We start from the raw sequence: 24,332 nt of genomic DNA, 5'->3' as shown, positions 1-24,332 counted from the left end.
GAACACCTACTCTTTCACCACTAAAAACAATGTAAAAACACAGTGCAATACAAAGACATTATTTTGTTAAACTTTTTACAGAAATACACTTAAGTCGTTTCTATCATTTAGGCCAGCTGGGCCCATTGCTCCTGTTCTTATAATCCATTTTGCTTCCTTCCTCAGCAGTTCTCTCTGCCGGTCTCCTCCTATAATACTGTTCTTTACATGCATGATACCTGCAAATTTTAAAAGTTGCGCATTACCGTCAAGATTATCAACCATGCACTGGATTAGCCTGGGAGACCATTTTAGGGACGTTATTGAGTTACAATGTTCACGAAACCTTATGAATAAATGGCATATTGTTTTACCAATATAGAAATGTTTGCATGGACAGTAAACTGCATAAACTATAAATGAGGATCTACAGTTTATAAAGTTGTGTACCTTATATGTGACACCCCCTACGTTTAGCAAATCTCCTGTGCACATCTGGCTACAGAAGTTAAAATGTACACATTTATAGTTTCTATGCGGAATGCATGCATTCAGCCATGTTCCAGTAGGTGTACTGAAGTGGCTACTGACTAGAATATTTCTCAGTGTTTTACTCCTACATGCAATCATTGGTCTTTGTTCTGTCAGCTCCTTTAGTTGGGGGTCTTGCTTAAGGATACCCCAATTTCTATTGATATTTTTGGATACCCTTGACTTGATGTAAAAAGGTGGAGTCATCGCTATTTAGTCCGCAGCCTAAGAAACTGGCTATATGGCACCCCTGTTTTAGTGTGTTCTGGATGGAAACTCTTAAAATGTAACAATGTATTGGAAGAAGTGGGCTTTCTGTAGCATTCAGTTTTTATAGTGTTACCTTCAACTGTATGTAGAACATCGAGAAACTCCAGTTTCGTGTCCCCAAAGTTGGCCGTAAAAAACATATTGGGGCACATTTACTTACCCGGTCCATTCGCGTTCCAGCGGCGGCTTCTCGGACGAGCGTTCGGGTCTTCCGGCGATTCATGAAGGTCCTGCGCCCGATGTCCACCAGGTGTCGCTGCTGCGCCGAGGTCCGCCGAGTTGCGTCGGAGTTCACTGATCTCTTCCTGGTGCATGTGAGTATGGCCCATGCAACCAATTTTTTGTTTTAAATGCGGCGGTTTTTCCGAATCCGTCGGGTTTTCGTTCGGCCACGCCCCCCGATTTCTGTCGCGTGCATGCCAGCGCCGATGCGCCACAATCCGATCGCATGCGCCAAAAACCCAGGGTAATTCAGGGAAAATCGGCGCAAATTGGAAATATTCGGGTAACACGTTGGGAAAACGCGATTCAGGCCCTTAGTAAATGACCCCCATTGTATTCATTGGTTTCGTTCAAGAAAGCAACAAATTCTGTAAACTCCTCCTTGGTATCCCTCCATATAATGAACACATCATCCATGTACTTTAAATATGTGTGCATACACTTCAGAAATGGATTTGTGGTGGAGTATATGTGTTGTTTCTCTAATGCAGCTCAGAATATATTCGCCAAGGCACAGGCAAATGATTGCATTTAGAAGAAGTAAAACACTAAGAAATATTCTAGTCAGTAGCCACTTCAGTACACCTACTGGAACATGGCTGAATGCATGCATTCCGCAGAGAAACTATAAATGTGTACATTGTAACTTCTGTAGCCAGATGTGCACAGGAGATTTGCTAAAAGTAGGGGGTGTCAAATATAAGGTACATGACTTTATAAACTGTAGATCCTCATTTATAGTTTGTGTAGTTTACTGTCCATGCAAACGTTTCTATATTGGTAAAACAATATGTTATTTATTCATAAGGTTTCGTGAACATTGTAACTCAATAACGTCCCTAAAAGGGTCTCCCAGGCTGATCCAGCACATGGTTGATAATCACTGTGTTTTTACATTGTTTTTAGTGGTGAAAGAGTAGGTGTTCACTATAAACTGTTTTGTTTGCACTATTTACATGTATATCTCTCTGCTCGCCATGATATCAGACACCTCCCTCTTTAAGGGAGGGGTTCTGAACATGACGAGGAGGTTTGACAAAGCGCTAGCAGCGCGAAACAGCCTGTTACCTTTTAGACCTCGGCATCCTCACATGTCTGCTTGCCTGTACGCTAAATAAAGTTTGTGGATCGTATCAACGAGTGCCATCCTATCCTTGGATCTGACATAGGCCATTGGAGCTGCCCTCATCCCCCCGGGACTTGCCACATGATGCTGTGGCAGGAAGCCAGGTAATGTAGAATAAAGTTTAATTAAGCAGGGTAATTATTCAGAATGCCTTTGAAGACATTTTTTAAAATCAACATGCCATAGGCCAGTGGTGGCGAACCTATGGCACGGGTGCCAGAGGCGGCACTCAGAGCCCTTTCTGTGAGCCATCGCCCCAGCACACCAGACAGGACTTGAAGAATCTTCCTGCAGTTCCAAGCAACTTAAAAGATGCTGCTTTCAGTCATATTTTGATAGTACTTCACTACTTGGGACTGTAGGAAGAGGGAGAATGAATAGACAGGGCCGAATTATCTTTGGAGGACCTCCTGCTGGCCCCTACAGGTCTACAGAGGGACACTGGAAAGAAGCAAAAATGATGCAAATTTCCCATCTTTCTACTGTGTTGGTGTCCTCAGGAGGCTAATATGATTGTTGAAGAACAGGGAGCAGTAAGTTACTGCTTTCATTTTTGGTTGGCACCTCGCAATAAATAAAGGGGGTTTGGGGTGTCTTTTTGGGCACTCAGTCGCTAAAAGGTTCGCTATCACTGCCATAGGCTATTGGAACCTGTCATAATGTAAAAGTGACCTCCCTGATGACATGTCCCATTTTAAAATGTTATTGAATACAAAACCTAAAAGTTACAGTATTACAATTAAAAGGGGTTGTCCCATTAAAGACACTTATCACTGGGGACCAACCGCTAAGAACAAAGGGCTGAGAGTCCCCCAAGCCCCCTGTGAATAAATGCATGACCACCACTTTGCTGTGAATGGAGCATAAATCAAGTAAGCACACTAGGCATGACATTCACTGGGAGGACCAAGACCCACTATATTGTAAAATTATATAACTTTTCATTTTACCAACATATATTTTCGGACACTGGACAAAGCCTTTAGATAAGAGCTGTTTAACAACAGCAGAGAAAGGTGACAATAAATAGACGTGCAGGAAGGAGGGACAGCAAAGGTCACTGGGGTGTGGAGTACCCTTTGCTCTAACAGCCCGGAGAGGCTACTCCTCGCCCAGTAGCGGCTGCTGAAATATTAGTAAGATAGGGTGTAGATAAAGTTAGAATTAGTATTATAAAGTATAAGTTAGTATTATAGGATTACCGTAAGATAGTTTAGGGCTTAGAATGTTACTAAGAACCTACCATCAATTCTACCTAATAAGTAGATTTCTGAAGGAAAATTTCCATTAAATAGACCAGTCTAATTTGCCAATTTCAGAGCAAATATCTTTTGATTATTTTCTATACCAAACTGGAGATATTGGAGATTTAATTTTTTGCACAATATAATGGAAAACACAATAGAACAATTTATAAAAACGACCTTATTGAAAATTGATTTTTGTTGCTCATAGCAATAAATCACAGCATGTTTTCATTTTTCAAGACAGGAACAAAAGTTGAGCTGTGATAGCTATGAGAATAAGATCTATTTTTTCTTTTCAGCAATTTTATAGAGAACCTGTGAGCATAAACTGATCTAATAAACCACTGCCAGTATTTTAGTAAGCAGCTAAAGTCCCTCCAGATATTGTTTCTTACATGGCCCAGTGTGGTGGCATCATCCAGAAAATCCATTTTCTATAATGTCATAAAGGTGGAGAATTTAGCACTGAAGTCAAGCTCTTACTACCTCTGAACATCCCTTTCGCTGTAAGGGACATCACTAACTTGTTATAAGAAAAAAACGTAGAAGGTCTCAGGAGCTTGAGAGTTGTCCATGTATGTGCACGTGTCATGGTGAATGAAGGATTTTTTGCACCGTAATAAGTACCAGTGTGAATTTCAGAGTGCGCTACCTTCTACATTTTTTTCTTATATCTTGTAATCTGGAGTCAAGGATTTGGCAGCGTGCACCACCACAAGGACTGATTGGAGGAAGCTATGATACGGGTGAGCGAACCTATTTGTCCTTTTTCATTGATCACGAACTTGTTCTTCAGAAATCTGATGAAGGAGGCCACATTTACATGTCAATTTAAAGTTGATTTTGTGATGATGCTTCCATGCTGGGTCATAAAAGAAGTGGATATGGAAGGTATGAACCTGCTTAGTGAAGTACTGGTAGTGGTTTATTAGGTCAATTTCTGTTGGTGCCTGCTGGGTCTTTTGTCAGATGTTGATGAATTTATATTTACTGAAAAGGTTCTTTAGTCCACCAATCGACCACAAGCTGATCCAGAACTTCTGTCGGTAAGGGCTCATTGTCTGCTAAATATAATTTGACCGCTTCTTCTCCTTCTGTTAAAACTACCTCTTCCTTTAAGAAAAAAAATAACTATATGTTAGGTTTTTTTTTAAAAATTATGGATCCAAGATAACAAATTTAAAGCAAACCTGTCACCAGGAATGTCACTTTTAGCTGGTGAAAGGTCCCAATAGCCTGTGCTATGCTGATTTTAAAAATGCCTGATGCTGCCCCTTCATTTTTAAAATCAGCAAAGCACAGGCTATTGGAACCTGTCACCTGCTAAAAATCACATATTGTATTTACTTGTGGAACATTATCTTCTTTCTTTTTCTCATCTGTGTCTTCATGTTCTAATTGAAGCAGGATGGATTCCTCTTCTGAATCATCCTCAACTTTATCTTCTTCAAATTGAGGTCCAATCTTTTTCTCTAACTTAGCCAGCATGATTTCTTGGAGGTGCTCTTTGAACTGAATGTGGAACAAGCCCAATTTGTCCGCTAGCCATCTTGAATTAACAGTCTTGCCAGAACCGCTTGTACCAATCAGAAGCACTCTCAAAGGTGGAGCCTGCAATTTACAATATACACAGGATATTACTCCAGGAAGCAAATCCTACCCATCAGAAAGACTATGAAATTACTACTTGGCAGCATGATGTTTTCCTAATGTGAAACATTTGCAAAGCAGTTAACTATTAGACAGCTAAACTGTAGGCCAGCTAAAGCGATGGACACAATGTGGTAATGCGGAAAAATTTTATATCAGTTACAGATTAAGGGTACATTCACACGTGGTATGCCCGCCGTGCAGGCATACCACCGTGTGCTGGAGAGGAGGAAGTGGTGACCCCTCGTCCCTTCATAGAAAACAGCGGCACGCAGCCTCACACGCACAAAAAGATCGAGCATGCTCTATCTTTTTGCATTGTACAGCACGGATGGGTGCCACACATGTGAGACTTGCAGACAGCTGAGTGATGTTGCTGCTGGCTGTCTGCAATTCTCTCCATTATACTATCCAGCCGGCTATGCTTGATTGCGAGACTTGCAGACAATCAAATCAACTTTTATAAAGTTGATTTTTCCTTATTATGGCCTTCCTGAAATAAAAGAACTCCACCATCTGCTATACAAGATAACAAGGAGGCAAGTGTGGCCTGTCTGCCATCAGTAAATCTGATGGTAAATGTCCCTTAAATAATCCATATAAACAGAGTCCAGGTGCAGATGCATCAGCAGTGCTAAATTAAATGCTATGGGACTGTGGAAGATACCTGTCTCAGAAGTGAATGGACCACTGTTTATGTATGCACACCAGATTCATTAGCATCACTTGTAATCCATATACTTGTGATAAAACATCTGTCCACTATCCTGTGGATAGTGGTAGAATCCACTAAACAGTTATTTCTAAGAACTTTTGCATTTCTCAGTTGCAATAGTTACTCCAGTTGTGTACCCTAGTTTTCCCATTTTTACATTTTTCCACAAAATGGCACCAAAAGGTATTAACAAATAATAAAAATGTTGCTTCCCCCTTCCCACCCTTCCACAGTTTTTGTAACTCTTGCACCGATATGTACACATACTTGTAATGGTTCTTCATGAGCAACATAATACTGAGGATTCTCAAGAAACCTCTTTCTTGCTTCAGGACTGGAGCAATAGTAAGTCTTCTCTCTGTAGATTGCCGCATAATCCATCTGTCCTGGATAAAGTATACAGTTATCCTTCAAAGCCACTGGACAGAAATGTTTTGAGTCACCATAATGTTTCTTTTTTTCGCTGTTAACAGCCTCATCCTAAAGAAATAACAAAAACAATGTAGGAAAGGTATCTGAATATGGCAGAAAATTTAAAGGTATTAAACCCTTAAGTACCATGCCACTTTAGGGTTTTCATACTTCAAATGAGTTGAAAAATTTGGATTAGTTTAGTTATGAAAAAATCGTAAATTTAGCAAAGAATGCTTTTCAGCCAGATAGTCATACCACCAAAATAATTTGTATAACTTCTGTAACATTTTTTTCAGATATCTGCTTTATGTTGGAATGGTTTTTATGCATCCTCTCCTTTTTCTAGAATGTTATGGGACTTAGAATTTTGGGTGTAATTTTTCACATTTTTATGAAAATCGACAAAACCAACGGTATATTTAGATGGACATGTTCAGCTTTTAGTGACTTTGAAAGGCCTAAATAAAAGTAAAACTCCATAAATGATCCCATTATAGAAACTACACCCCTTACTGTAGGTTAACCCGTTAGGTGTTTCACAGACTAAAACAAAATGGATCAAGAATTTACAATACATTGACAATACATGGATTAAATTATTAAAAGCTCCACTAAGTTTGATACCCAAAGAATAAGGATATCCCATATGTGTTGGTAAACTGCTGTATGGGCACACATCAGGGCATAGAATTAAAGAAGCCCCATTCCGTGCAGATTTGCATTGTCACATTTTACAGGCTGTAAAATTTTTATTTTTTGTAATGTGGACATAAGAGGGCTTAAAGTGGGGATAAGAAAATCATTAATTCTGGTTTAGGGTTTTTTTTTGTTGACAGTTCATTGTACCAATAAAATAATATGTTATCTTTATACAGTGATGCCCCTTTAAATAACTTTTTTGTGGCTGACTTGTTTTGAAGAATACAAAACTCATTTGTTTTTGCATCGCCATATTGTAAGGGGCATAACATTTTATTTTTTTGGTTACGAAGCTGTTCTAGGCTACATTCACACGATGTATGCCCGGGGAGAGGAGCAGAGGATACTCACCCCCGCCCCTCTTCATAGGAATACACAGCGCATGGCGCCGTATTCCGTAGGAATTTAGGACATGTCCTACCTTTCTACGGGCTACGGAACGGTAGTTTTTTATCAGAATAGATGTGAAAATATAATTTTTGTATGTTCTTTTCTGTTGTTACGGTGCTTACTGTATGGGTTCAGTAACAATTTTATTGTGTTATGCAGGTTGTTACGGACACGGCAATACCAAATTGTAGTGTTTTTGTTATATGTGTTTTAACATTGGATTGAGGAATTATGGGACTTTTATTAATGATTTTTTAAATTTTATTATTATTATTTTCTTTGTTAACTGTTGCTTTTGTCCGAGTGTGGGACTTAAACAACTGATCATTTTCAATGTAATATACTGCAATACTAATATATTGCAGTATATTATTTAAGTCCGCCTATGTACTCTGCATAGCAGGCACACAAGTGGGCTCCTGCAGAGATTGCACAGGTTCTGCTTCCGAGCACTAACGATCGCTAAGATGTATATGTACATCGGGATGTGGCAATGGACAGCAATTCCCAATTTACATGTACGTCCTAAAGCGCTATGGGGTAAACATCAAAAAATAATAGTGTCTGCTGGAAACCAGTAGTCAAATAGCAGGAGTGTCTGAAATCAAGTGAAAGACAGGACAAGGTCCTGCGTAAGTGCTGCAGTAGTTGTGTCTTTAGTGACTCCTCATCAACATAATCACTCCAGCATGAGACTGTACTGCAAGAAAATATGAAATGCACAAAACACACCTTATAGTGGGCACACAGTCAGGGTAAAAAGCAATCCCCAAAGGCATCTAACTCTCTATATACCACAACAAAATGGATAATGTGTATTTAAAAAACTATTAAAAATGTTATTGAATATATATATATATACATATATATATACATATATATACAAACACACTAGCTGTAACTCCCGGCGTTACCCGGGATAGTAAATAACTGCTCGTAGCTACAACAAAATAGAATATGCGCGACCACGAAGAAAACATGGCTGCGTCCATGCCGGAAGAAAGAAGAAGAGCCGCGAAGAAGAAAGAAAACGGAACACGCTGACATCAGGGACATCGGTAAGCCGCGCCGACATCGAAGAGCCGCGCTGACATCGGAGGGTGAGTATTTAAGTTTATTTTTTTTAAGTGGGTAAATTTTTTTTTTTTGTAATAGACTCGTGTATAAGCCGAGGGGACGTTTTTCAGCACATTTTTTGTGCTGAAAAACTCGGCTTATACACGAGTATATACGGTACACAGCTATTTTATTCCAGTATGCATTGTCATCTGTTTTTTACCTGTGGTATATATATATATATATATATTGTGGTATATAGTGAACAAATAGTTGAACAAATGAACTGTGACTGGAGAATTTTCCAAATATTAAGTGTATACATACATCTTCTGCCTCTTCCTCGTCTTCATTTTCCTCTTCAGCTTCCAGCTCTGCCTGTGTGTCTTCTGCTTCGTCATCTATGTCCTGAGATGTTATTTCCCAACCCTGATACTGAAATATTCCTAGAGTAACACCATAGATATTTGAACACATTAGTAAAGTATATATAGAAAAGGCAGAGAGAATAATTTACATCAACATATCCAAAACAAAAAGTTACTCCCCATAGGCCTTAAAACGTGCAGTAAATGACATGTATGCCATGAAGTGAACCTAGGGGTGATGATGCCGCTGTTCAGCTACACAGTGGCATCTTTCAGGGATACTCATTATCTGTAAACATATAATTAAATCAGTAACAACTGGAGGAACTGTAACTTCATCAGTCATAATGATCAAATGAACAAATACCAAATAAATTACATATACAATACATTTAAATACTCATCATTTAATGTGTAATATACTGTATATATACTGTACAGTATTTTTTCTTATACAATGAAGTATTCAGACTTTTTGTTTAGGTGGTTTCTTGGCCTAATTTACAAACTTACTTTCCATAGATGTCACTGAATCTTGTAGAAGCGCTTCTGCTGATTTATCAGCTATTTCCAGGAAAGTGACACCGACTAGCGGTGAATCTGCGAACACTGGCTCTAGCAATTGCCATTCTTCATTAAATGTGCTGATGAGCTGCTTCAATGGTTCCATCTCTGGAACATCTGGATATCCTCCCTCAGGAACTTCAGGTAAAATAATTTCTGGGAAGAAATTAAAATGGCATTGTAATCAACATGTAACATTGAGAAAAACACAACACTCTAAAGCAACTTCAACAATCTATTCACACATATAAAAAGTGTTACGAAAAAATAGATGATTTTCATGGACTTTAAATACTTTGCCCTTTGCTATATACTACAGTTTGTAACATTGGAAGTCTGAGCCAGTAAATCCAAGGCTCTGGAATAAATTTATGTCTCAATGTAATTGACCTTTAGGCTCTACTGCAAGGTCTTCTTACATCCTAATTAGTGACCTAGTGACCTGAAATTATAACATGTTCAAGTAAATTAATTATTTTATGTGTCATGGATACGTGACATGGACATGGACGCATTCAGAGTTTACGTCAGGAGGTTATGAGCTGAACACGTTCTCAAAGCAAAATGAGAACATAGCCTGACTCTCAGAAGCCTTGAGTGCAGCCTCGGAGCACAGCTATAATACCAAGGTTAAAATTCTTTCCTCTATACTAACAGAGTATTCTAAAACCCAATTATTAGTGTTAAACTTTGTGGCATATATTTGTTGCATATTCATAATTTAGCAAGAAGTACAAAATCATAGCTAAATCATAATCTTTTCTTATAGGGAATGCACTTTTTCAATGCTGTTGTTACACTGAACATTTTGAAGTATCAAACAATATAGACAGTTACCATGTTCTGACTCCGGTAGCTCTGTATTTGACTTTATTTCTTCCTTTGTCACTGTGGTAGTCAACTCTTGCTTTGCTGTTCCTGGCAGAAGTTGTTCAGAAACTACTGTACTTTGCTCCTCTGCATCTGCCAGACAGACATGAAAGCAAAGCTGTCACTGCAGCATAGACATGGATACAATATTTAGGCTTTGAACTATGGTTAGCCAAATGCAAAGGACTGCAGACACGAATAAAGGTGAAATTAAAACATTAGCCAATATAAAATAACAGTAAAAAATATAAAATGGATAAATCACAAAAAAATCAACGGTTTGGACCCCCCAAAAAATGTAAACTACTTTGAGCGTGAGAAATACTGCTCATTTCACTGTTCCCTCACTACTTTATGCCATAATTTGTAAACAACAAGTGGAGCAGGCACTACTGAAAATGTAGATAATGTCCTCGCATCCCCAAAATCAATGCGCAAAAACACTCAAGAAAAAGATGGGATGCGTACAAGGGACTAGACAATAAGACAAAATTTTATTAATATCAATAGCAAAAACAAATATGCACAGGACAACAAAGAATAAAAACACTTAAAAAATACACCCAAATGGTGTATACAACTGCCAGGGACTAGTGAGCCCTGAAATCTCTCCCACGTACTGACTAATACTAACAATTGTAAATGTGTACAAGTAGAGACACCAGGTATCCAAAATACAATGATGAGTATGAAAAGAGTATAACAAAGCGCTGAGTGCAAAAAGGACCTGCTGCTAAGAAAGCCTGACTGTTAAAGAATGCAAGGTCCCTAATAGGGTCAATGCATGAGTGGTACTGATCCAGATGAGGTAGACTCCAAATAAGCAGTCAGGCAAGGTCAGACGGAGAGGGATGTGGATGCAGACCCCATGCGTATCGTCACCTGACTGGTAACTTCCTCAGGGGTAAGGGTTACTTTATGCCATCATGGCACCCCTTCTAAAATTAGTGTGGAATAATATTCCATTAGTCATGTATGGTACTGCAATGAAGATTTCTATATTTTTCTTCAAACACAAATCTCATTATTATACTTCTGCTTATGGTAGTGAAAATATTGTATTTAACTCTTTGTGCCTCTTATTCCCTTTTCTGCCTTTAGTGATCTGATATGTTTAATTGTGGTAAGATGTTAACCCTTTAAAAGTGAACTTGTCATTGGGAAGGACATTTTTACATGAAGACAGGTTCCAATAGCATCAGGCATTTTCAAACAAGAATTTCTTGTGGCAGTTAGTGCGGGGGGAGGGATCAGGGAATAGACTGAGGGAATTGGAGTGTGATGAGGAGAAGAAGACTTGTGCATTTGAACTGCCCCTTCCACGGACTCATCGCATGCAGCTGCCATGGAGCCAGGTAATGTTAGAAAAACAATTAAAAATATGGCAGATTACCTTTAAGCGAAAGCTATCATCAAAATAAAGCAATAAAGCACTTATTTATTGATCCGGGCACTGGTAATATTCTTGTATTGATTTCAAATTAATCCTCTTATGTCCATTGCCTCCTTCCTTCAACTTTTAAAATTATGCTAATAAGTAACCAGAGCTCCTCTGTGCCATAGCTTCTCATACTGTTACACTGTGCAGAAGACCCATTTACACTGACCCCTCCCATTGTGTGTGATTACATCATGCAAAAGGATGGGGATGTGCTGAGGTACCAGGGGGATGGGGGAGAAAGTTACAGTTTGTGAAGCTACAGCATGAAGAGGATCTGGTAACTCCGGCGAGAGAGCTTCTGGCTTATTAGCATAGTTTTAAAAGTTGATTTTAGAAGGATGGAGGCAATGGATAACAAATAAAAGACTATTACCACAGTCACAGTGCTTGAATCTGTGATTTAGTATCTCTGGTTTATCATGAATTTGATGATAGATTTCCTTCAAAGACCAACAGCTTTTTTCCAATTTTTGCAGTTCACTTTCACTTCCCACATTGGAAAAGCCATAAATTTCAATATTACTACTTATAGAGCTGTATGAGCACAGCAAATTGTACTTTCTAGTATCAACATTTACTGCTATGTACTGGAAAGCTGGAGAAAAATCCAAATATAGTGACCATGATGAAAAAACATTCTTACAAGCTTGGTTACTACAGCTTTCACTTTGAAGTCCAACACATTCCCTGTATTCTATCAGTATGATCATTGAGGTATCCAATGTAGATAGTTATATACACAAAAGACAAGGTAAGAACTAATAAAGCACATATGAAGATGATATTGTATATCCTCAAAAGGACACAGAAACCAGAAAAAGATGATATACAAGATGTAAACCAAGAGGACACAAAAATATATATCAGAAAACTGAAAGACATAAGGTTCTACCACTAGAGGAACCGAAACGACCACTGTCGTTGAGAGTAAAACCCCAATAATATATCCTACAAAATGTATATAAAGGAAAATAAGCAGTGTCCATATCGCACAACAAATAAAGATCCAAATAAAGATATAGAGAACAAAAGTGAGTAGTGAAAAATCATCCACGTGACGGCATGGTGTAACGTGATCCAAGCACTTATCGCCACTTATTCAGAAAAATGTGTTTGCATTGCAACATTCTGAGACCCAAAACACATTTGTCAGCAAAGGAAGTCGTGCAAGATGTCATTTTTTGGGGGGAGAAGGGGTCGTCTTCATCTATACCATTTTGAAAGGGTGGAAAAATGGTGAAAAGTAGCACCTCACTGTACACTAGATTTTAGCTATGAAGAATAAAAGTTGTTTTTAATTACTGAAGTAGGCGGTGGAAAACCTTTCAATTTATTCCTACAAAGCATTAAAATGGGTTTCCTATTGGGGCACATTTACTTACCCGGCCCATTCGCGATCCAGCGGCGCGTTCTCTGCACAGGATTCGGGTCCGGCCGGGATCTATGAAGGTAGTTCCTCCGCCGTCCACCAGGTGGCGCTGCTGCGCTGAAAATCATCTCAACGCGCCGGAATGCACCACCTCGGACCAGGTGAAGGTAAGTGCTTCCCGAGCGACACTTTTTCGGTTTTTAAATGCGGTGGTTTTTCCGAATACGTCGGGTTTTCGTTCGGCCACGCCCCCCGATTTCCGTCGCGCGCAAGCCGGCGCCGATGCGCCACAATCCGATCGCGTGCGCCACAATCCCGGGGCAATTCAAGTACAATCGGCGCAAATCGGAAATATTCGGGTAACACGTCGGGAAAACGCGAATCGGGCCCTTAGTAAATGACCCCCATTATGTGTCAGTCACTTTAACACGGTCAGCTCAGCTATAGTGAGTATTAGTGTTTTGTAATTATTTGTATCTATTTGTATAACATAGTGGGGCTCTTTTATGAAGGGTCACACCTCACACTTTCGTCGGACTGTGCACCTTTTTCATGATCTGCAGGGCATGGAGAGATAGTTTTTTGGCGCAGCTGTGCTGGCTTCCATGCAATACAAATTGGGGTTGTGCCGTCGGACTATCCGCCTGATTTGGACTGAACGCGCGATTTAAAATTCAAATTGTGTTGCAAACCAATGCATTTACATGCACCACTAAAAAGATGGTGAACTCTGTCGGACCTGAGCGGGGAAGCGACACATGCAGAATATCGTGTGCATGATCTTAGTGAATTGCAGCACAGCAAGGGCGGACTGGCCATAAGACCCACCGGGAGAAATCCCGGTGGGCCGACTCGTTTGGGGCCGGTCCAGGGCCGGTCTGACATCTGTGGGGCCAGAGAAAAAAAAACATTAACTCACATTGGTAAGGATGGACGGACACCGCGCTGAGGACCATAGGAATGGGAGGCCGGGCACAGCGCTGCAGGGACTTCCCCCTGCTGTGCTGCTGCTGTCTGATGCCAGTGTCATCATGTGACCCGCCTCATGACGTCCCCCGTGCGGGCCGGCATCTCTCCCTGCTATATTTGGAGGCCTGAGCACTACTGTGAGCTCACAGAGACCAGACCACAAAGGCACCCCCCAAGATCACAAAGCACCCCCCCGCGATCGCAAGAAGGAGAAGGATGCAGGATGAAGATGGAAATGAGAAGAGAACTTACAGGGTAAGTGGCTGTATACGTGGGACTGTATGGTTGGTGTGTATGCTACGTGGGACCGTATGGCTGGTGTGTATGCTACGTGGGACCGTATGGCTGGTGTGTATGCTACGTGGGACCGTATGGCTGGTGTGTATGCTACGTGGGACCGTATGGCTGGTGTGTATGCTACGTGGGACCGTATGGCTGGTGTGTATGCTACGTGGGACTGTATGGCAGGTGTGTATGCTATGTGGGACCATATGGCTGGTGTGTATGCTACGTGGGACCATATGGCTGGTGTATATGCTACGTGGGACCGTATGGCTGGTGTGTATGCTACGTGGACCGTATGGCTGGTGTGTATGTTGCATGGCACTGCGTGTCTGGTGTGTACGTTGCATGGGACTGCGTGGTGGTGTGTATACTACGTGGGACTGCGTGGCTGGTGTGTATGTTGCATGGGACTGCGTGGCTGGTGTGTATGTTGCATGGGACTGCGTGGCTGGTGTGTATACTGTACATAGGGGGCAGTATTATAGTAGTTGTATTCTGGTACATAGGGGGCAGTATTATAGTAGTTATATTCTTGTACATAGGGAGCAGTATTATAGTTGTTATATTCTTGTACATAGGGAGCAGTATTACAGTAGTTATATTCTTGTACATAGGGGGTAGTATTATAGTAGTTATATTCTTGTACATAGGGGGCAGTATTATAATAGTTATATTCTTGTACATAGGGGGCAGTATTATAGTAGATATATTCTTGTTCATAGGGAGCAGCATTATAGTAGTTGTATTCTTGTACATAGGGGGCAGTATTATAGTAGTTGTATTCTTGTACATAGGGGGCAGTGTTATAGTAGTTGTATTCTTATATATAGGGAGCAGTATTACAGTAGTTGTATTCTTGTACATAGGGGGCAGTATTATAGTAGTTGTATTCTTGTACATAGGGGGCAGTATTATAGTAGTTGTATTCTTGTACATAGGGGGCAGTATTATAGTAGTTATATTCTGGTACATAGGGGGCAGTATTATAGTAGTCATATTCTGGTACATAGGGTCAGACAGTAGGTGTTCTCCTTAAGGAGACATTGCCAATTAAGGCCACCTTAAAGGCATGTGGAGACTTAAAGCCATAGATGCTCCACTAGGGAATTCTGGGAAGAATGCAAATAAGTTTTCCAAGGTGTTAAATGGAAAACAATACCTCCTTTTGCTACCTTGAAAGGCAGCCCCCTTAACATCAAGTATGACCTACAAGAAGTCTTAAAACATGATATGGGATTAAGCCAAATCAGTATATCTATTCCATAGGGGGCAGTATTATAGTAGTTATATTCTGGTACATAGGGGTAGTATTATAGTAGTTATATTCTGGTACATAGGGGGCAGTATTATAGTAGTTATATTCTTGTACATAGGGGGCAGTATTATAGTAGTTATATTCTTGTACATAGGGGGCTGTATTAGAGTAGTTATATTCTTGTACATAGGGGGCAGTATTATAGTAGTTATATTCCTGTACATAGGGGGCAGTATTATAGTAGTTATATTTTGGTACATAGGTGGCAGTATTATAGTAGTTATATTCTTGCACATAGGGGGCAGTATTATAGCAGTTACATTCTTGTTTATTGGAAAAGGTATTGTAGTATTAAGTTGTGTTCTCTTAAAAAAAGAAGCTTTATTCCTGTATAAGGGAGGCAGTATGAGTTTCTTTCTCTGTGCTGTACATGTTTATTTAGACCTATAAACAGTTTGCAACTCCACCCACATCACATGGCCACGCCTACTTGTTTTGACCCCACCCACAGAATGGGGCCACTTTAACAGATTTTTCCAGGGCCACTTTAAATTTCCACTCCGCCCCTGCGGCACAGTGTATTATAGTTGGACAATGCACTTTTCTACTGTAAATAATTTTTATACCTGTTTGCAATTCTTCTGCATTAGCTATTAGTTTTTGCATCTCTTCTTTCTTTTTCCTATCTTCCTCTTGTAATCGTATAATATCTTGTTGTTCTTTTCTGAAAATTATTACAGATTACAGCAAATGTACTCAAACAACTTTGTAGCTTCATGTATTTTTCTCCATAGCTCAAACTTTGTTAAAAAGCAATAGATTAAAATGGCACCTAAAGAATATTTGCATCAGAAGGGAATATTATGTTAAAATACACTAGGTGGGATTGTTTTTATTTTTTTTATTTTACCATGTTTAAAGGGGACATGTCACCCAGAAAATTACCCCACCAAATGTGCCTCCCCCATAATCCTCTCCCTAGCCCCTTTCTCCCCAGCCAGTTTTAAAAAAAATGTATTTGTGATAAATAGATTTAAACTTATCCGACCTCTTACTAAATAAGAGGTCGGATTCTCGTATCTTGAGTCAGGGGAGTCGGCCTTATTCATAAGGGGGGCCATCCGACACACCCCCTCCACACCCTCTGTCAGCGGGGACCTGTATACACAGCGTGGCCGTGCCACGTTGAAAGTGGCTGCGGCCGCGGGATACACACTACGGGGGATACCACTGTGGGATACACACAGCGTGGCTGCGCCGCACTAACAGCGGCTGCGGCGGCGCTGGGTTTACACACAGCGGAGAGCCGGCAGCGATTACGCAATACATGCGATGCTGCCAGCTTCTCCTACAGGTCCCCGCTGATAGGGGCGTGCTGGGGGTGAGTCGGCCGGCCCCCTAATGAATAAGGCTGACTCCCCTGACACAAGATACGAGAATCCGATCTCTTATTTAGTAAGAGGTTGGATCAGATTAAATCAACTTAGCACAAATAATTTTTTTTAAAAACTGGCTGGGGAGAAAGGGGCTAGGGAGAGGATTATGGGGGAGGCACATTTGGTGGGGTAATTTTTTGGGTGACAGGTCCTCTTTAAGGATCATTACCTGCATGTATTTTTTCTTCGATTTGGATAGGCAATTGTGAATTTTAAGACAGCTGCATAAATAAAATGAACACATATTGTAAAAAGAACCTTGCTTCTTCTTCTTCTTGTAGCTTTCTTTCTCTATCTTTTTGAAGCCTTTGTAATATAGTGTTGTCAATCTCTTCTTTATTTAGGAAGTAGAGTCTGTTAAGTAAATACTTTCCTGAAATACAAAATAAACATATCAGTGATAAATGATGTTACAAAGGTTTCCAAGGTATATAAAACATGGCCTAATAAATGGAATGCCAAGCTGCATCAATAGCAGTATAGCAGATACCTAACTAACTGTGGATTCCATAGGTGGGATCACCAAGAATCATAAGAACAGGAATCTGTTTTACCCCAAAATCAATGGACCTGTATCATCAATGGACCTGCAGACTGGACATGTGTACATGTGTGCTGCTCCTTCATTCTTCTATGGTACTGGCAGAAGTAGTCAAATACTGTGCTACTCAGCTATCTCAGTTAGTGGATAGAAATGAATAGAGCAGCAAAGGCACATGCAACTAGCATCTCTGCAACTAGCATTCCCAAATTCTCACAATCCTTTGGGGTTCCAGCACTGGGGCCATCACTGACCAGAAAGCTATACCCTATCATGTGGCTGGATAAAGTATTGACATTCAAGGCAAAACCTCATTATCAGTTCCAAAACCTATTATGATTGCTATTCACTTTATGTATAGTAATTTGTATATATAATCTTAAAGGGATTGTCCCAGTTTTGAAAACAAACATGGCCGCCGGAGAAGCACTGCATTCAGCTTCCGGCTGGTTGTGGCCGGGTACGCCTATCCGTCCCTATACACAGCATTATGTATGGTGGCCGGAAGGTGAATGCATGGTGCCCGGACCGGAGCGACAGCAGTGCTGGATACCGGAGGGCACCGGAAGGTAAGTACATCTTTATTGTTTTAGGCAGCCCGCTCCTGGCCACATATAGTTTTTAAAAAAAAACTCAGACAACCCCTTTAAGATCCTGATCACTCTTGGGCCATGAGCAAAACAAGGAGATAGATATCTACTAAACCTATCATACTCATAACTTCAGTAACTACACTGAACATAATTTACCAGTGAAGCCTGCGCTGCTATTTCAGATCAATGATTTGTAAATCATTCCATTTGATCTTTAAATAGGCAAGGCACTAAAGGAAAGATGTATTAAGACTGGCACTTTCACCATTAAAGGTGGTGATGTCCAGCATTGCGTGCCCGTTTCTAAACGGTTTTTAGTGCATAAAGAAAGGGCACAATTGCAGAGAAAATAACTTTTTAAAAAATGAGCTGGAGGTGCTCAGGCTAACATCATTTGAGCTTGAAGAAGACAAGGCGGGATCCAGGTGAAGAAGATGATAGGTGAGTATGTTTAGTTTTTATTTATTTTGGTGGTAGATTTCCTTAACCCTTTCATGACTGCCATACAGCTATATACTTCCTATGCCCATGCCCCATGCAGAAAGGATGTTTACAAATGTCATGACAGTGACCAACATAAAACGGCTATATATGTCCTGAATCCTGGCACCAAGGAACAATCACAATTAATATGATATCTGGATTGTGTATGGATGCTTTACAGAACCAGAGATTTCCACCCTTAAAGACTGGATATCCTCGGTTCTGTGAAGTGACATATTAAAGGGAAGACTCTCCAAAATTGTGTTTCCAAGTTGGAAGGGTTCAGGAGATTTAGGGGTTTGAATTGTCGCCCCTTCAAGCCTGTCAGCTGAAGTCAGAATATGGAAGCAGCGTAGAAGTATATGCACCCTCTGCCTCTGGCGCTAAAAATAAAGATAAATAAAGTTTATTATTATTATCTGTAGCTGAACCTGGGAAAGGGTGATGGAATGATGCTGTAAATATTTATAACATATTTTGGTAAAAATTTATACTGTGCTACTACTTATAAGAAAAACTTTAATGACAAAAAGCTTATTTTCACATTTATAGTCAATTATTAGTAAATCTTATAAAGAAAAAAATATGTAATTAATAAAACTATCCTATCAAGTTAAAGTCTCTCTTGTCATGAAAAAAACAAAGTAAAATTGTTATTATATGTAAAGCTTTTCAAAAGATATTGTTAGAAGCATATAGGAAAAATTGACCTGGACAGTCAGGCACCAATGAACCTCAGTCATGAAGGGGGTCAAAGGTAAATTAGATTTGGCCTCACTTCTTCCCTGCCCTGCCCAAATGTTTTTAACACATTTATGAGAATGAGTGTGTGGCCTCTTGTATCATGTTTTCCCTATTGTTCCCATTTTCTACCACATGAACTATTACAAGTTGTAACAGAAGATATTTTAGTAACCTAGATATCTTACATAATTGATCATGCAATATGTCCAGTTACAGTGTTATTATTTCTGCTTTGATATAGGGCATGCAAGTCTACATAATAAATCTAAAATGTATAAAGACAAATTGCATGAAATACCTCCTATAGTGACAAAACTTCCATTTTATGTTTACAATAATGAAAAAGAAAACATTGTAATTTACATACCATTATCCACTGGATTCTTTAAACAAATGACAGTGTCCGGAAGAAGTCCCTTTTCCACCAAAGGTATCCAATAATTAGGGGAATTAGGGAAATTATCTAACACCCATCCTCCCACAGTGGGGGCACCAGGAAATCGCTCTTTATTTTCTGCATTGAACTGTAAAATGATAAAGATAGTTAATAGTTAATACGGTTGAAAAAAGATACTTGTCCATCAAGTTCAACCAAGGAAGGCATGTATATTTCCTGGCCTATGCAGGGGATGTCAGTTGTGTACACCCAGAACACAATGCTTATAGCATGTATCTACAGTACATGACATTGCATCCTAATATTGTAAGAACACTACAACTAGTATGCAATAGTACATCTACTGGCAAACTGAGCTTGATCCCAGTTATACGAAAAGCCTACTACAGTGCAAGCTTCCAGGATAAAGTTAAGACAATATTAACCCTTTAATGTCGAGGCCTTTTTATGTTTTTGCATTTCCATTTTTAATTCTACACCTTCATAAATCTATAGCTTTTTTCTTTTCCATGTAAGGAGTTGTATGAGGGCTTGTTTTCTGTGTAACAAATTGCATTTCATAGAGATGGAACTGAATATTCCATGCCGTGTACTGGGAAGCAGTAAAAAAATTATTATTATAAAAAAAATAAATTCCGAGGACAAAAAGCCACTTTAAATCCCAGTGTGTTGCTATATTTTATGCTTTTACACACACACACACACATATATATATATATTTACCATATATACTCGAGTATAAGCCGACCCAAGTATAAGCCGAGGCCCCTAATTTTACCACAAAAATCTGGGAAAACCTATTGACTCGAGTATAAACTGAGGGTGGGAAATGCATTGGTCACAGCCTCTCCATTATATAGCCTGCCGGACCCTGCCCCATAGTATATAGCCAGCACCTGCCCCCCAGTATATAGCCTGCCAGCTCATTTACCCTGGTGTATAGCCAGCCTCCTGTCCCAGTATATAGCCAGCCCCCTGCCACAGTATATAGCCAGCAGCAGGGGAAGCCGGAAAGGTGAGTTTTGATTTTTTTTTTTACTAGAGTATAAGCCGAGTTTGGGTTTTCAGCACATTTTTTGTGCTGAAAAACTAGGCATCCATACAGTGCCTATTTCTGCATCCATACAGTGCCTTGCGAAAGTATTTGGGGCCCTTGATTTTTTTTACCTTTTGCCACATTTAAGGCTTTAAACATAAAGATATAAAACTGTAATATTTTTGGTAAAGAATAAACAACAAGTGGGACACAATTGTAAAATGGAACAAAATATATTGGATATTTTAAACTTTTGTAAAAAATAATAAGCTCAAAAGAGTGACGTGCAATATTATTCAGCCCCCTAAGTTAATACTTTGTAGGGCCACTTTTTGCTGCTATTACAGGATGAGCTGTGTTGCTTTTACAAAATAATTGGACCATTTTAAAGCATGTGTTTTCAGTCTGTTTAAAAACGCATGCGTTTTTTAATGTTTACCATGCGTTGGCTGCTTTGAACATGTTTATATTCATTTCTAGAAGTGTAGGCAGCTGTGAAACAGATTAAAACCATCCAAACACATGGTAAGCTTACAAAAAAGTCAGTTCATGCGTTTTCAGTCCGTCAAAAACAGTCTATAAACGATCCAAGAACGCAACGCGTGGCAGCCACCAAAGCCTAATCGGATCTGTGTTTTAGCAGAAATGTAAACAATGCAAAACACTAGGTGCTTGTTGCCAATCACATACGTTTCTGTATATGTGATTGGGCTTATCCCCTACCTGTTCGGTCTGGATTGTGCTTTGAAATGCAATCCATTCAGAACGTGTGAGGTTGTGGTCACACGGTTGGGCAGATTTATCAAGCTGTCTAAAAGTCAGAATATTTCCAGTTGCCCATGGCAACCAATCACAGCTCCCCTTTAAAATATTCAAGAGCACTGCTAAAATGAAAGCTAAGCTGTGAAATATTCTGACTTTCAGACAGCTTGAGAAATCTGCCCCGGTGTGTCCTTGGTGCGAATGTTCTGAATACGCATGAATTTTTGCATGATTACCATGCGTTTGGCAGGTTTTAATCCGTTATCTGGAAGTGTAAGCAGCTGTGAAAATGTTACCACAGATGATTACATTTCCAGAAATAAAGATAAATGGGTTCAAACCAGCCAAACGCATAGTAAACATGCAAAAGCTCCTGCTTTTAAAAACACACCTAGCCTTAGAATGTGGTTACAAGTCACTGGTAAAATGCATTCCCGCCCTGTGCCTGCATAATAGTGGAAAAACCTGCGACTACACCAGGTCGGATCTGGCTTAGTTTTGGACTTGGCATAGGTTCTGGCATAGGTCCCAGAGCACATGCAGAACACATGCAAGGTGATCACACAGGAAATACACAAGACGACGGAGAGGATCAGGAGGGTTCAGATAGGTAGATAAGTAGAACCCTGTGATTGTCAAAGTAGGTTTGATCTGATTGGCCGGTTGACATCGGCAGGAGGTTCTTCTGCCTTCATCACCTAACTGACATGGTGACTGTGATTTTCACTGTGCGCTCATGCCGTACTAGTATGTCTCTGAATACGAACTACGGAAGCATTAAGGCGTTAAAGTTTGTGAATTCTTTTTGTTTCCAAATCCGGCTTTAAACTTCTCCCACCTGGTGTATTCTTTGGTCTTCATGATGCTGTCTGCGCTTTAAACAGAACCCTGAGGGTGTGGTCACACGTTTACCGCATGCGTTTAAAAACGCATTGCTATAGCTGAAGGGAGATTTGCCTAATTAAACAGCTGTTAACACCTGCGTTTACAAAACGCATGCGTTAACCGCGATGTTAACACATGCGTTAACAATGTGTTAACACTTGCGTTTTGTAAACGCAAGCATTAACAGCTGTTTAATTAGGGAAAAATCCCTTCAGCTGTAGCAATGCGTTTTTAAACGCATGCAGTAAACGCGACGTGTGACAGCACCCTGAGACTGTAATATCAGGTGTATTTATATGGAGACTTCATTACACACAGGTGGATTATATCTATCATCATGAGTCATTTAGGACAACATTGGATGATTCAGGCCACGTAATGCATTGCGTCGTGTTTTTTGCTGTATTTCTGATGCATTCCAAAGGCTTCCTTGATTGCATACTAAGGTTACATTGCATTTTTACTGCATTTGCTAAAACGCAAGCCTTTGGAATGCGTCAGAGATGCAGCAAAAAACAGGACGCAACGCATTGTGTGAATGCGGCCTCAAGCTGGCTTGAGAAAGGCTCCAGATGCAAGGAGCCGAAACGTAGCCTTGACTCATGTGTGAATAAATGAGTATGTTTTTCTGATTTCCACAAATCTCAGAGTGCTGCCTTTTTTTTGCTGTTCTATGGTTTGATGGACCTTGGTTCAGGTCCTGGGAATTGCACCCGAGTTCATAACTTTTCCCGAGTGCTGCCTCACCTCTTTGAATCTTTATATATATATTATATATATATATATATATATATATATATATATATATATATATATACACCGTGTAAGCCGACCCCAGTATAAGGCTAGGTACATAATTTTAACACAACTGGGAAAACCTATTGACACTAGTATAAGCCTAGGGTGGGAAATGAATTGGTCACAGTCTCCAGCCAGTATAAAGGAAATAGCCTGCCAGTCCCTGCCCCCCAGTATATAGATTGCCAAACCCTGCCCCACAGTATATAGCCTGCCAGCCCCTGCCCCCCTAGTATATAGCCGGCCAGCAAGATATAGCCTGCCAGCTCCTGCAGTATATAGTCTGTCAGCCCCTTTAGTATATAGCCAGCTCATCCCCCAGTGTATAGCCTGCCAGCCCCTGTAGTATATAGCCTGCCAGCCCCTGTAGTATATAGCCTGCCAGCACCTGTAGTATATAGCCTGCCAGCACCTGTAGTATATAGCCTGCCAGCACCTGTAGTATATAGCCTGCCAGCCCCTGTAGTATATAGCCTACCAGCCCCTGTGGTATATAGCCTGCCAGCCCCCTGTGGTATATAGCCTGCCAGTCCCATGTAGTATATAGCTTGCCTGCCCCCTGTAATATATAGCCTTCCAGCCTCCTCTAGTAAAGTGCCAGCCCCCCCCAGTATATAGTCAGCCCATGCCCCCCAGTATATAGCCGGCCAGCCTCTGACCAGAGTATGCAAAGGTCCTCTTCTTGCTTCTGATGCTCTGTTGCCTCTTTGGGTCCTCTTCCGGTCATTCGGCTCCTCTTCAGGTCCCCACGCATGCAAGGCATACACAATGACGTCCACCACTTGCCAACGCCATTGTTTGTGAGCCGTCGGCATCGCGAGGGGACCCGAAAAGGAGCCGAATGACCCAAAGAGGAGCTGAATGAATTTTTTGTGCTGAAAAACTCAGCTTATACTAGAGTATATATATGTATACACTCACCGGCCACTTTATTAGGTACACCATGCTAGTAACGGGTTGGACCCCCTTTTGCCTTCAGAACTGCCTCAATTCTTCGTGGCATAGATTTTGGTCCATATTGACATGATGGCATTACACAGTTGCCGCAGATTTGTCGGCTGCACATCCATGATGCAAATCTCCCGTTCCACCACATCCCAAAGATGCTCTATTGGATTGAGATCTGGTGACTGTGGAGGCCATTTGAGTACAGTGAACTCATTGTCATGTTCAAGAAACCAGTCTGAGATGATTTCAGCTTCATGACATGGCGCATTATCCTGCTGAAAGTAGCCAT

At 40.4% G+C, this 24,332-nt stretch overlaps 1 protein-coding gene across 5 annotated transcripts in view; it reads right to left on the bottom strand.

The window, feature by feature from the left end:
- The window catches only part of AK9 (adenylate kinase 9), a 106,367-nt gene that overhangs the window by 26,915 nt on the left and 55,120 nt on the right, over positions 1-24,332 (bottom strand). For all 5 annotated transcript variants that reach the window (XM_072141799.1, XM_072141798.1, XM_072141801.1 and 2 more), the window contains 9 exons: positions 19,585-19,741; positions 17,115-17,229; positions 16,047-16,144; positions 10,069-10,194; positions 9,181-9,387; positions 8,627-8,745; positions 6,008-6,220; positions 4,723-4,986; positions 4,367-4,488 (listed from right to left, as the gene is read on the bottom strand). In XM_072141799.1, the coding sequence (XP_071997900.1) occupies positions 4,367-4,488; positions 4,723-4,986; positions 6,008-6,220; positions 8,627-8,745; positions 9,181-9,387; positions 10,069-10,194; positions 16,047-16,144; positions 17,115-17,229; positions 19,585-19,741 (1,421 nt within the window). The remainder of the gene's footprint in view (positions 1-4,366; positions 4,489-4,722; positions 4,987-6,007; positions 6,221-8,626; positions 8,746-9,180; positions 9,388-10,068; positions 10,195-16,046; positions 16,145-17,114; positions 17,230-19,584; positions 19,742-24,332) is intronic.

This window comes from Engystomops pustulosus, chromosome 3 (genome assembly GCF_040894005.1).
Source record: "Engystomops pustulosus chromosome 3, aEngPut4.maternal, whole genome shotgun sequence".
NCBI lineage: Eukaryota > Metazoa > Chordata > Amphibia > Anura > Leptodactylidae > Engystomops > Engystomops pustulosus.
The sequence above is the reverse complement of the archived record's forward strand: the minus strand, read 5'-3'. Positions and strand labels throughout refer to the sequence as shown.